Source organism: Apiospora aurea (assembly GCF_038362705.1).
Source record: "Apiospora aurea strain CBS 24483 chromosome Unknown utg000007l_segment0_segment0, whole genome shotgun sequence".
In the NCBI taxonomy this organism is placed as follows: domain Eukaryota; kingdom Fungi; phylum Ascomycota; class Sordariomycetes; order Amphisphaeriales; family Apiosporaceae; genus Apiospora; species Apiospora aurea.
The window spans coordinates 1551539-1564111 of record NW_027117394.1 but is presented as its reverse complement, the minus strand read 5'-3'; the positions used below and the strand labels follow the sequence as shown (position 1 = coordinate 1564111).

The 12573-nt window shown below is 55.0% G+C and overlaps 7 protein-coding genes across 7 annotated transcripts; 6 read left to right on the top strand and 1 right to left on the bottom strand.

Moving 5' to 3' along the window:
- Positions 1 to 1048: 1048 nt before the first annotated feature.
- PG986_010761 (uncharacterized protein) lies at positions 1049 to 2828 on the top strand (the record flags this gene model as incomplete). The annotated part of the gene is made up of 4 exons (XM_066846983.1): positions 1049 to 1289; positions 1358 to 1893; positions 1967 to 2392; positions 2460 to 2828. The coding sequence occupies 4 exons, from the start codon at positions 1049 to 1051 to the stop codon at positions 2826 to 2828; spliced, it is 1572 nt and encodes a 523-aa protein (XP_066696474.1).
- Positions 2829 to 3491: 663 nt separating this feature from the next.
- PG986_010760 (uncharacterized protein) lies at positions 3492 to 4046 on the top strand (the record flags this gene model as incomplete). Its single annotated transcript, XM_066846982.1, has 1 exon — positions 3492 to 4046. The coding sequence occupies one exon, from the start codon at positions 3492 to 3494 to the stop codon at positions 4044 to 4046; it is 555 nt and encodes a 184-aa protein (XP_066696473.1).
- Positions 4047 to 4513: 467 nt separating this feature from the next.
- On the bottom strand, positions 4514 to 5287 carry PG986_010759 (uncharacterized protein; the record flags this gene model as incomplete). The annotated part of the gene is made up of 1 exon (XM_066846981.1): positions 4514 to 5287. One exon carries the CDS (start codon positions 5285 to 5287, stop codon positions 4514 to 4516), a length of 774 nt encoding a protein of 257 aa, XP_066696472.1.
- Positions 5288 to 5866: 579 nt separating this feature from the next.
- On the top strand, positions 5867 to 6142 carry PG986_010758 (uncharacterized protein; the record flags this gene model as incomplete). Its single annotated transcript, XM_066846980.1, has 1 exon — positions 5867 to 6142. The coding sequence occupies one exon, from the start codon at positions 5867 to 5869 to the stop codon at positions 6140 to 6142; it is 276 nt and encodes a 91-aa protein (XP_066696471.1).
- Positions 6143 to 6165: 23 nt separating this feature from the next.
- PG986_010757 (uncharacterized protein) lies at positions 6166 to 7023 on the top strand (the record flags this gene model as incomplete). The annotated part of the gene is made up of 1 exon (XM_066846979.1): positions 6166 to 7023. One exon carries the CDS (start codon positions 6166 to 6168, stop codon positions 7021 to 7023), a length of 858 nt encoding a protein of 285 aa, XP_066696470.1.
- A 138-nt stretch (positions 7024 to 7161) lies between these two features.
- PG986_010756 (CHITIN SYNTHASE B) lies at positions 7162 to 8794 on the top strand (the record flags this gene model as incomplete). The annotated part of the gene is made up of 2 exons (XM_066846978.1): positions 7162 to 7167; positions 7322 to 8794. 2 exons carry the CDS (start codon positions 7162 to 7164, stop codon positions 8792 to 8794), a joined length of 1479 nt encoding a protein of 492 aa, XP_066696469.1.
- Positions 8795 to 9432: 638 nt separating this feature from the next.
- Positions 9433 to 12351, top strand: PG986_010755 (uncharacterized protein; the record flags this gene model as incomplete). Its single annotated transcript, XM_066846977.1, has 1 exon — positions 9433 to 12351. The coding sequence occupies one exon, from the start codon at positions 9433 to 9435 to the stop codon at positions 12349 to 12351; it is 2919 nt and encodes a 972-aa protein (XP_066696468.1).
- Positions 12352 to 12573: the final 222 nt, after the last annotated feature.

Genomic DNA, 12573 nt, shown 5'->3' with positions numbered 1-12573 from the left:
ACAGCCCGCATACGTTGGTTGATAGGTCATTTGTTTGACGGCCTTGGCTGAGACATGCGTACTTATAGAACTGCGTGCGGTTGGTGTCTTAACGTCTAATCGCTGCGAGCCGTGCAGGGAAAACATGGAGGGGGGCATCGAGTGATGCGACCTCGAAGCAGCCTTCATGAGTTACCTGAGCTGCCTGTATGATATCGAAGCTGGAAGTACGCCCATTGAAACGTTCCTGCTGTCTCGGAAGGAACCTGGAGCTTGGGCGAAAATCATGCTCCAGCAGGATTGAATCCAAATCCTGCTGTTTTGTTGATATCTGGGAAGGGGAAGATGTAACACTTCCGCATGTTGTACCCCATTAAGCTGCACAGAATACCGGCAAGATATTGTCACAGTAGATTTGACCAGCCCTTGGGCAGATGCTTGTTGACAATCTTCATCAAACGATTAAATGACACGACGGTTTAGGTCTAGTTAGTATCCCATTGCTCGCTCTCTGGCAGAGTGAGACACTGATCTGATAACGTGAGCGCGTGCGGACTCTCCACTGATGCGTCTACCGATTCGTCAAGTCCCACAAAATGAGATTTCCCTTCCTTCCTCTCTCAAGGAAAGAGGAGCCGTGACCAACGGACTCAGCTGTGGGGACGAGACAGTCGCGGGCTCCGCCTGGTTAGGTTCTGACGGTTGTGAGACATGCATATGCTCAGAGCAGTCGTTCCCGGCCCTAGCACTATGAAGATATGGGATCGGCACACATCACACTACACAACGGGCCCGGCCGCGCCGATCTCGAGAGCTTGAATTTTTAGGATGGCTCCTGCCCGTGGGATAAGACCCCCCCCCGGAGCCCTAGAAGTGCCAGACATCTTGCCGCGAATGCAAGTTGGCCATTTCGTTGGGCACGGCTGGCCTCATCAAACGGTTTTCACTTAATGAGTGTCTGTAGGCCGTGCTCTTACGTATATATGCTGCCCCGGAAGACGAACAACAGGTTCTATCTAGGCTACCTCTTGGCTACTCCCTATATCACCCGGCAGACCATCTTCACATCATGGGCGCGCTGGACGTTTTCTTCCCGACGGTCTTGGCGCCTTCCTGGGTGACCTTTTTGCTGGTGCCGGCTGCAACATACCTGGCCGTCATCTTCTACAGATTGACATTTGATCCGCTGGCGAGATTCCCAGGTCCCAAGATTGCCGCCTGCACAGGGCTCTATGAAGCATACTATCAATGCTTCAAGGAGGGCGGGGGCCGATACTGGGTCGAAGTGGAGAAGATGCATCGCCAATATGGTAAGCTCAGTTCTATCCATGTCATCTATACGACAACGCCCATCTCACCCAAATTCCCTCGTCCCTAGGCCCCATCGTCCGCATCAACCCCCGCGAGGTCCACATCTCGGACTCGCAGTGGAACGACGTGTACAAGTACTCGTCCAAGGCGTCCAAGCCCAAGTGGTTCTACTTCCGCTTCTTCGGCAAGTTCCCCAGCACCAACGTCGCCGAGTCGCACGAGCTGCACCAGCTGCGCCGCGGGCCCCTCAACACCTACTTCGCCTCCTCCAACATCCAGAAGTACATCCCCATGGTCACGTCCCTCATCGACAAGCTCGTCGACCGCGTCCACGCCCTCGAGGGCCGCCCCGTCAGCTTGAGCGACGCGTACCGCTGCCTTGCCACCGATGTCGCCACCGGTTTTGCCTTTGGCAAGCCTTTTGGCAACTTGGACGAGCCCACCTTTGATCACGAGTTCAACCTCAGTGTTCGTACTGTCGTAAAGGTCAGCACGTTCAGTCGCCATACATACGGTTTGCTGTTGCCTGTATTGCATAGCATGCCCGAGCGCTTTGCCAGGAAGATGAACCCTGCCTTTGGTAGAGTCAAGTGGTTGATGGAGGTAAGACTAACTCACATTTTGTACCCCTTTTGCCAAAATCGCAATATGACAGAAGTTGACACCATGTAAACAGACTATGCAGTCTTGCGTGCGAAGATCAATGGACAAGCCCGAAGCGGCCCCCGGCACGAACCCCGACGTGGTGCAGACCCTGATGGCCTCTAATCTCCCTGCCCATGAGAAGACCTTCCCACGGCTGTTCTCGGAGACGCGAAGCGTCATCATGGCCGGAACCGAGACAACGGGCAGCTTGTTGGTCGCCATCACGGCCTACATCCTCAACCACCCGGACAAGATGGAGAAGCTGCGCGAGGAGCTTAGACAGGCCGAGAAGGCCAAGGCTGGCGCCGCGCTGCAGTACTCGGACATCCGCGAGCTGCCTTACATCACGGGCGTCGTTAACGAGGGTCTGCGCCTGGCCAACCCCACGCCAACGCGCCTGCCTAGAGTCTGCCCTGATCAGGATCTGACGTATGGCAGCTATGTAATTCCTAAAGGCGTAAGTCTATTTCCCCCTTTCCTCCTCCTTTCCTCCTTCTCCCCTAACTCAACATGTCTCCCTCTAGACCACCGTCTCAACCTGCGTACAAGACGTGCATAACGACCCGGCAATCTTCGACTCCCCATCCGAGTTCCGGCCAGAGCGGTGGATCGACCCCTCGGAGCGGCGGCGGCTGAACCGGTACCTGCTCCCCTGGGGCCGGGGAATGCGGCTGTGCCTGGGCATGGAGCTGGCGACCATCGATACGTACATGACGGTGGCGCGGCTGTTCAGCCCGAGCTGCCCGTTCCGTATGCGCATGCACGACACGCGCGACGAGGACTGGAAGATCTACCACGAGTTCTTCTCCGGGTTCCCCAAGGGCAAGGGGCTCGAGGTCATGGTCACGTCGGCGGGCAACGGCATCAATGGCACTGGATTGAATTACTACTGAAGCGTGGACGCAATGGAGAAAGAGGAAAAGGGGGGGTTGGGTTGTGGTTGGGCGAGATAGGGTTTCAAGTAACCATAGTTGCTTGTGTCAGATGGGCTTGTTGACGAATGTGGGACCAGAGGGTGATGTCAGTGTGCTCGTGAATTTCCAGGAGTCATGGCCACGGTATAACGGAGATGGGGTGCTCGATTTCTTACTGTGGAGTATACCGTGTAAATAGAGCAATGCTTGATCTGAACCAGGTTACGTCTCAAGCAGTTTAATACCATGTCTGCTTCATAATGAGTATGGTTAGGAAAACCGACAATCCAATATCGTTGCAATATCAACGAATAAAACGCGTACACGCCAGTGAACACCGTCAAATCTGAACAAACTCAAATTATCATCTTGCTCGACCCAGAACCTCTAAACGTTCCCCTAGAACGTGCCAATAAGGCCACTCCCTCCCATGGATCAACCAAAGCTTCAGGGGAATCGGAGAAACGTCCTCTCTTAGTGGTGAATTCGGACACTGCTAACAATACTGCTATAAATGTCGCCGTTCTCATTTGTTTCAACCTTTTCCCTCTCAGACATCACATTCAACAAGCACCCAGACACATCACAACATCAAAAGCCTTGACATCGACACCAAACTTCACCTCGACATCAAATTTCACAATGCAGTCCTTCGACCTAAAGTCTCTAAAGTCAGCCGGCGCCGCCCTGGCGCCCCTCTTGGCCCTGGCCACCATCGTGGCGCCCGCTCCCGTCCCCGCCGACCACGCCGCGCGCCAGCTGGTGGTCCCCAACATCACGGTGCCCATCGACGGCGACCATGCCGCTGAGCACGAGAAGCACCAGCTGGTCGTGCCCGACATTACGGTGCCCCCAACCCCCGTCTCCGCCGAGAATGCCAAGCGCCAGCTGGTCGTCCCCGGCATCACGGTGCCCATCCCCGCGATCGACGTCGTGGGCGTGGAGCGCTTCGCGGACAACCTCCAGCAGTCCCTGTTCGAGACGATCCCGACCAACACCACGGGCGCCTCGGGCCAGGTCGCCATCAACAACGCCACGTTCGCCCTGGGCGACCTCAACGTGCCCAAGAACAGCGGGCTGCTGAGGAACGCCAGGCTCGAGGCCGTCAACAGCGAGGTGCGGGAGGGAAAGGTGGAGGTGGTGCAGATTACGGCGACTATTACGATCCCCGTCGTGGTTCAAAATCACCCTGAATAAGAGCCGACAACACACCGGCGATCTCAACAACCTCGGCTGTGGCGGTAGCCCAGACGCGCTTCGTATGGCTGCACATCATCTACGCGGAGGGTGATCATTAGCATGGGGCGTAACAATGCGGATAGACTGGTGGAGGTGGGAAGTTTTACTGATGGCACTCGGGATGAAGTGTACTGTCTGTTTGGCTTAGGGGAAAGTGTAACACTGCCTTTGATACGCCTCTGCGTCTGGTTCATAATCTATCCTATTGGATTTGGATGGTGTTTTCTTTTGAATTAATTCTTACTATACCCTACTCATTCTAGACTAGAACCTGTCTATTTCCACATCTCTCATATTCATGTAACGTCTCGGAGGCGTCAGCTGCCTCAGAAAGTCCATCCCTCACGATTACCAGTATCCCGAAACTCCGTTCATCACTCAGGCACCATTGTTAGAGACACTGACAAGAGAAGTACTAACCCAAGTCAAAAGAAAGACACGGACGGCAGGGAGGATGCTGGCCCAGCCCTGACACCTTCGCTGGAAACGCTGGTAGGGGCTATTGTATGAAATAGTGGCGAAGGGGTTAGCCCAGGTATCCTCCGAAGAAGAGAAGAATGCGAAATAGCAAATGCCGGCTTACCAGAACTCGGTTCGCTCGTGGTCTGGTAGATCCCGTGCCCGACGCCGATGTGACAGTATGCCTCGAAGACGTCCAAGGCCGACTGCACAGCAGCCTGCGGAGGCGATAATCCCGAGTTCGACGAAGTCACTGCTGCCCTGACTGTCGCGGACAACCCCGCCGCCGCCGATGTAGCCGTAACCGGGCCCGCGTCGACAAATCTCACGGCCGCCATTGTCCGGCCAGAAGAAGCAGAAGCAACAGCGTCTCTGCTGCAGCTGGCCGCGATTTCGGTCGAGATGTCCCAGCGCGCTTTGCGGTAGCTGTCGGTGCAGAAGCACGTGTAGGACGTGAGGCGGCCGCCGTCGCCGCAACCCTTGGACATGTCGCGCACGATGGTGCTGATGGGCGTCACAGCGCACGCGGGCTGCTGCAGATAGCCCGGGGCCTCGTCGAGGTAGACGCGGGTCTTGTGGTCCCAGTTGGACGGGGTGGTCCAGGGGCCCGAGGACGAGGGGGATAGGGTGGGGAAGGGGACGGTGGTAGGAGGAGGAGGTGGCGTTGGGGTTACGGCTTCGGCGGTGGCGGAGACAATGCCGCTGCTGCGGGGGGTCAGGGTGGGAGGTGGGGAGGACATGGTGGATAGGGGATGAGAATGGTATGTAGGTTCAATTTGGACGACTTCGACTCGACGGGCCCGTTACACCCCTTTTTATGTCCCGTGAGACTGGAGGGACTCGTGCCGATCAACTCGCTGCGTCGTTCTTGTAATGGCACTGCCGGCATTGTTGAGCGATGTTAGTCAGCAAGGCTATGAAGCAGCTATGATTATCTGAATGGCGAACAAGACTCTTACCTTTCCAGCGCCCTTAGTCGCAGCATGCTTTCTTTTGCGGCGCGGCGGGGAATATTGCTGACGAAGCTCACCCTTTAAAGCGTGTCATTCCCATAACAGCTAGCCCAGCCTTGTCTATTTCTGACACATCTATCAAGGCTCGTAGCGGCAATGGTCCAATCATGGTCATAGAATGGCAGAAGTGGTCAAAACTATCAGGCCACATTCGATTATGGGATCCCAAGCCCCCACGACCAAGTCAAGTCCTCCACCACACCAGGTCCCAAAACGCCGTCCAAGTCCGACCCGTGGGCATTTGTGGCTACTAGCTGCAACTATACTTTAGGTGACAACATCACGATACCCACGTACATGCAAACGATGTCGTTTCCAGCAGCAAACGGACAGGAAGCCGAGCACTCGAGCCAGTGGACCAAGATCAAGCTTCTGCCCCAGGAGGGCTACGACAACTACTCCGCCAAGAACGTTCTCGGAGGGATGATCTCGCCCGACGTGGATTACTGGTTCACCACTGTGCTGTCCTACTCCACCTTCTTCGACTCCCGCACGCGCCCCTTACCCAAAGTGACACCAGCCCTACTGGCGCCGCAGATCATGGGCTGCGGGCTGCACCCCTGCGGACAAGTGTGTGGATGAACCGGAGCGTCGTGAACGGGACAATGACCAACGGCGGCGCTCCGACCTCGTCGGCACCGCTGCGTCACCAGTACAGCAACGTCGGGCTGGACCGGTTCTACCCAACGCCGAACCGGTCGGACTGGAACGACGTGCTGCAGGTCGTCAACAAGAAGTGGAGCGCTCCCTTTCCCGGTAATGGCACTTTTACCATCAGCCAGACAGTGGCCAATAACCTGACGGAACTGATGACGCAGATGTACCGCGCGACATCGCTTGGGGGCAACGAGGACTTCGGCGACGCTTTCCCTGAGACGGAGACAGGCATGTATGGCTTCACCGACGCGCTCTTCGACGTCAACGTCAACAATCACGGAGAAGACCATGCTACTTCTGTTAGCAATGACGCCGGTGCCGCGGCCAAAACGCCCATCGCTTCGTTCGCCCGTGTGGCCCGCGGGCTGTCGGAGTACGTGCGCAACAATGACAACCTGGCCAGCTCCGGCGGTGGCAATGCCGAGTCCCAAGCGAATTGGAACGGCAAAGCGTGGCGTCAGGAGACATACATCGAAGTGCGCTGGGTGTTCCTAACATTGCCGCTGGTGGTGCTGGCCGCGACCTTGGCGCTACTGTCCGTTGCGATCCTGCGCAGCCGGGGGAAGGGGGCGCGGGTCTGGAAATCTAGCAGTCTGGCGCTGCTATTCCATGATGTCTACGTTGAGATGGCGACGGCGGCATCGGATGACCCAAGGGATAAGCTGAAGAAAACGGAGACGGAGGAGACGGCAAGACAGTGGCACTTGGAGGCGGACTCTATTAAGTGTATGAATGAGAAGTCGGAGAAACTCGAGGCTAGGCTCGTGGCGAATAGTGACAGGCTCAGGTTTGTTGTATTGCAGTAATATGGAGTGGTGTCATGTTGGCCCTGTGCCCCTGCCCCTTATTGGTGACAAGGGCCAAAATATATGCTCCTCCTTGCCAGGAGTGGGCGTCATAGCTGGTAGACTTCGGATTTCCATATTGTCTGGCTTCTACCGAGAATGCCTGTAAGGATCACTTGTTAGATGTATCTTGTAGTTCCTGGGGTCATACGCCAACGCACCGATATGGTTCGAATATACAACCCAGCTCTCAGTTACCTCAAAACAACAACTGTTCAAACCACTAGAAGACAGCCCACAGACCCTTCAACCAGTACAGGTCATACTCTGCCTTAAGGCCACGAATAATGGCAAGATCAATTCCAACCGGTGGTTCCTACAGGCATTGGGTCGCATTTTGAATCCCGAGGTGGTTGTCCACGTCGACACAGGAACCATTGTCGGTCAGAAATCTCCTCTCGAGCTTTGGGCCGCTTTCTACAACGACAAATACCTGGGCGGTGCCTGCGGGCTCATAAGGCCTTACCTAGGCAAAGGCAAAGCCCTTTTACTGAACCCCCTGTTGGCGTCGCAGAACTTTGAATACCAAGTCGCTTGCCAACTGGAGAGAGCGATGGAATCGACTACGGGCTATTTGTCGGTCCTCCCAGGCGCCCTTGCAGCCTATCGATTCAGAGCCATCAAGGGCACGCCGTTGGAGTCCTACTTCGCAGGGGACCCTACACTTGCCGGATATTTGGGACAGAAGGGTGCACCCACGAGCCTCTGGATGATGAACCGGTTCTTGGCTGATAACCGCATCCTCTCCTTCGAACTTTGCATCAAAGCCGGCCAGAAATGGCATACACGGCTTGTCTCCTCCGCCTATGGTAATACAGACTGCCCTGAGTCCACCATTGACTTCATCAATCAGCGCCGCCGGTGGCTGAATGGATCGCTGTCGGCCTCACTCTATACTCTACGAATGGCGTGGCGACTTGTCTACTCTGGACACAACATACTCAGGCTGAGTGCTTTGCTTGTGCAGATGGTCTATAACCTGTTGGCATTTCTGCTTGCTTGGTTTTCTCTGGCCGGGTACCTCCTTACCACCTTTGTTGTGAATGACATAACGGGAAACCCCCCCAACGATAGCGGAGCCCCGAGATTCCCCTTTGGCGCGGCCACGCCCATAGTCAACGCTATTCTCCACGTTGTCTACGTGGCACTAATGGTGCTCCAGTTCATTATCGCATTTGGCGGTCGACCCAAGAGCCACCGTCTCATCTATGTCATTTCGTTCGCAATATTTGCATTCATTCAGGGTTACCTGCTCATTAACTTGGCCTACCTCACAAAACGCTTAGTTGACTATCAGGTGGACACGAACGGGGCAACCTCATATGCCTACATCAGCGAATACTACACCGATATCGGCCCGCTGACGGTGATGGTGACGGGCGTGGCGGCTTTTGGCATCTACATTGTAGCCGGCTTCCTCTGCCTCGACCCCTGGCACCTCTTCCACAGCTGGGCGCAATACCTGTTTATCTCTTCTTCTTACACGAATATACCGAAAGCCTACGCATTCAGCAACATCCAAGACGCTTCATGGGGACTCAAGGTTGGTAAAAAGTCAGTGGCTGTCGCGCTCGTGCCAGGAGCCAATAATATCCCGGCCGCAGTAGACCAAGCAGTGGTGAAAGTCTATAATAAAACACGGGAGGCGCTCTGGCGCCATACGAAGCGCGCTCGAGCCAGGAAAACCCTGACGGCGGCGAAGATGAAGAAGACCGCGAGGGTACCTTTCTAAAAGTTCGCACTACCCTGATCGCGATCTACCTCTTTTCCAACTTCTTCGTCTGCATCTTGGCCATGAACGACTCTCTTAAATCGTTTTGGTGGCTCGACGACTCGTACTGACACAAGGTATGGTTCTTTCGGCTGTGGATGTGGGGGAACTTTGTCCTTCTGGGCCTTCAGTTTCTCGGGTGCTTGTATCAGAAGTTTGTGGGCGTGTGGAGGCATTTCTTCTACCGGTACTGGTGTAACCTCATGGCGTAACCCACCGAGAAGCTCTATTCTTATATCGAAGTGGTTCGTTTAAGTCTAGTTTCTTGGAACGAAGGTGACGTGACGCTTGTAGTTACTTGGTAGTGTCCAATGGTGTCCACTATGGCATTGATACAGGTGTCCACTTGTCGATCTCCGTACAAGGTGTCAGCCTGAAGCGCGATGTCTTTGTCGCCAAAGCCACAGTCACACACAGGCTGCCGGAGCTGACAAGCAGGCTGAAAAGTCCGTACTTGATTGGGGGCCAAAAAACGGAACATGTCATGCACAGCCCCCGCAGATAAATAGCTGACCAACAACTGACCAGCCTATTTTCAGTCAGCATTGACTAGATAAACCCGAAGTCTTGTGGTCTCGCCCTCCAAGCCGCTTGTCGAAATGGCGGAGTGCGCGCTTCTTGGCCTTGTGGCCAACATTTTCCAGTTTGTCGAGACCGGAGTCAAGATCGCATTGACCGCCAAAGATGTGTACCAGTGCGTCGACAACCTGCAGACGAAGGAGATCAGGCTACTGCTGGATGACATCAAACAAACTGGGGCAGATGTGTCTAAGTTGCCCCAGGGCACTCTCTCGGAAGATGAGCTGGCCATTTGCGAATACTCGGATGAATGCAACGCGATAGCCGCCGAGCTGGATGCCTTGGCGGCCAAGTTCGCCAGGAGAGACGGTGCCAAGTCCCGAACACTCGACAGCGTGCGCATCTCGTGGCATAGCCACACCAAGAAGAACGAGGTTCGGGACTTGGTCACCCGTCTAAACCGGATTGATGAGAGACTCCGGACGAGATTCGAGAAAGTCCTACATCGGCAGGCCGGCCTCGAGAACGAGGATCGCTGGTCCAGTGTCATGTTGGCCATTGAGCGTCTCGATCTCAAAACGGAGAGCATGAACAGCACACAGGGAAACCTACTGGAAAGTGCGGCTCAGACTCTCAAAGGTCAGCTTCGAACTGAGAAATATGTAGCCGAGTTGGTCAAGCTGTTTCTGGGCGAGATACGGAGCATGCAATACTACCAGAACCAACTAGAGAGCCTGCTATTCCAGGATATCAAGCAGCGCTATTCGGACATCAACCCAGCTCACAAAGTCACCTTCAAATGGGCTTTCGATCACACTTCTACTCAGTTCCCACAGTGGCTTGAAAGTGGCGACGGCTACTTCTGGATTCATGGGCTTGCCGGAAGTGGCAAATCGACATTGATGAAATACCTGTATGAACACAGTTCCACCGACGCTTTGTTGAGACTCTGGGCAGGAAAGAAACGGCTAGTAACGGTGAACTTCTTCTTCTGGGCCCTCGGGACGCGGATGCAAAGGTCTCAACTGGGTCTCCTACAAAGCCTCCTTTTCCAGCTGGTCTGCGCCGACTTGTCCCTGGCTGCCGGTACCTTCTCCACTCGCCGCACCAGCGAGCCCTGGACCGTCCATGAGCTGCGGGAGGCTTTTAGGACGGTCTCAGAACGTGCAGGTGATCATACGAGATTCTGTTTCTTCATCGACGGTCTGGACGAGTACGAGGGGAAGGAAACCGATATCATTTCCACGATAGCCGAGCTGTTGGCCTCTCCCGATATCAAAATCTGTCTCTCCAGCCGGCCGTGGAATCGCTTCCGTAAGGCATACGCAGACTGTCCTGGGCTGACACTCGATTCTCTCACGAACAAGGATATATCCGATTACATTAAGTCCGAACTGCTTTCAAACCGCTCTTTCCAGCGAAGCGTGGAAGAGGATCCAAGATGTTACGGAATTATAGCCCAAATCTCAAGCCAAGCACGGGGAGTCTTTCTTTGGGTGTTCTTGGTGGTTCGCAGCCTCCTAAGAGATATACAGTCTCAGGAACCTTTTGAGCACCTACAACGGAGGGTAAATGAACTGCCACCCTCGCTGGACGAATATTTCCGGCGCATATTCGACAGAATCGATGCTATATATCGCCAGCAAACTGCTAGGCTGTTCTTGGTGGCTCTCTATCTTGAGGAACACGATGAAGATCCTTTGCCGCTTATGGCTTACAACTGCCTCGAAGCGGAAGTTCGAGATCCCTTCTATGCGGCACATCAGCGACTCTTGGCGCGAGATCCAGAGTGGATCAGACATTTGCCTGAATACATTGCCGAGTCCCAACGCATTGCGATAATCCGACTCGATGATAGATGCAAGGACCTTCTACAGCCACGGAGGAATGAAGCATTTCACCCAGCCTCTATCCATCATTTCCATATCAGTCTGCTACACCGGACTGTTCGGGATTTCTTCCGGGATAATTACCACAGGTCTCTCAGGGAGAAGGCCGGCGGAGACTTTTCGCCCGAAGGATCTATCGCCAAGTGTATACTATGGCTTTTCAAGACTTACCCGATGAAGTTCTTCTTTTCACCAACAGCGAAGCCGGTAGACGACTTACCAGAAGAAGTGAAAGCATTGGCACAAAGATACCGACAGCCTGAAGAATACAAGATGAGCCTCGTGTTGTACTGGTTCTGGTCACACGTCATGCGACACGAGGAACTTATCAACGACCAAGTTATAGAAAGCTTCTTTGATACCATGGTCACACTTTGTGGGCAGACCTGGTCGCAGCGGATTGTCCCTCACCGGCTCACTCGATACCTTAGTCCTTACCCAGCAGGCCTGATGCTGACTCCATGGGCAGCCTTCCTGAACCTTCACGGTTACCTACGTCGCAATTGGAAGCCGGGAAAAGCCGAAGGGGGCTACTTCGACTATGAGGTGCTGACTCTCTTACTCGCCTTAGAACCGCGTTGCTTGCAAGCGGTCCCGCCCTCTCTTTCAGACACCTACTCAGCGGGACCTGGGCACAAAAACATGGAAATCATGTCGGGGCCGGCGGAACAACAGCTTACTGACACTGTCACCGCTGCCGCCAAGATCCTACCAGTGCCCATGAGCCCGTCGACGGTACGGTCTCTGATGGAGCTCGGCTGCGACCCGCGGGACCAAAAGCTGGGCCTCGCGTTCCTCGAGCGCTTCTCCAAGGCCCGGTGGGACAACAAGGCCGTTGTGGTGCTCTCCGAGGTCGGCGGCAAGGCCGACGTCTACGGCTCGAACCAAAACGTCTTCGAGGTCGCCAAAGCTCTGTTCGAGCACGGGCTCAGCGTGCCCCTGGGCCCGGACGAGGAGATCAGACTCTGTAAGGCCAACTTCGGGTCCGTTTTCCGGCCCATCTTCGGCGTCGACGGCGTGGCCGAGCTTGCGGAGATCCGACGCCGGCACCAGGGGCAGGTCAGCTGGACGAGTCGGCTGTCGCGGGCGTTCGGGGGCTCGGGCAGATAATACTGGGACGAGTACGCCCTCTGGAGAACAATTCATGGACGTAACCCTGAGCAGCTCACGTCGTTCGAGCGGATGGGGCCATCGAGGTTGCATGAGGCAATGAATCATCTCATTAGTCGCCTGTGTTTCTTCGTTACTGGGTTTGGTTTCTTCCTCTCATCTGCCCAAATACACACTCTCTTTCCCACGCATATACGGACACACCTACAAACAACCCCTTGA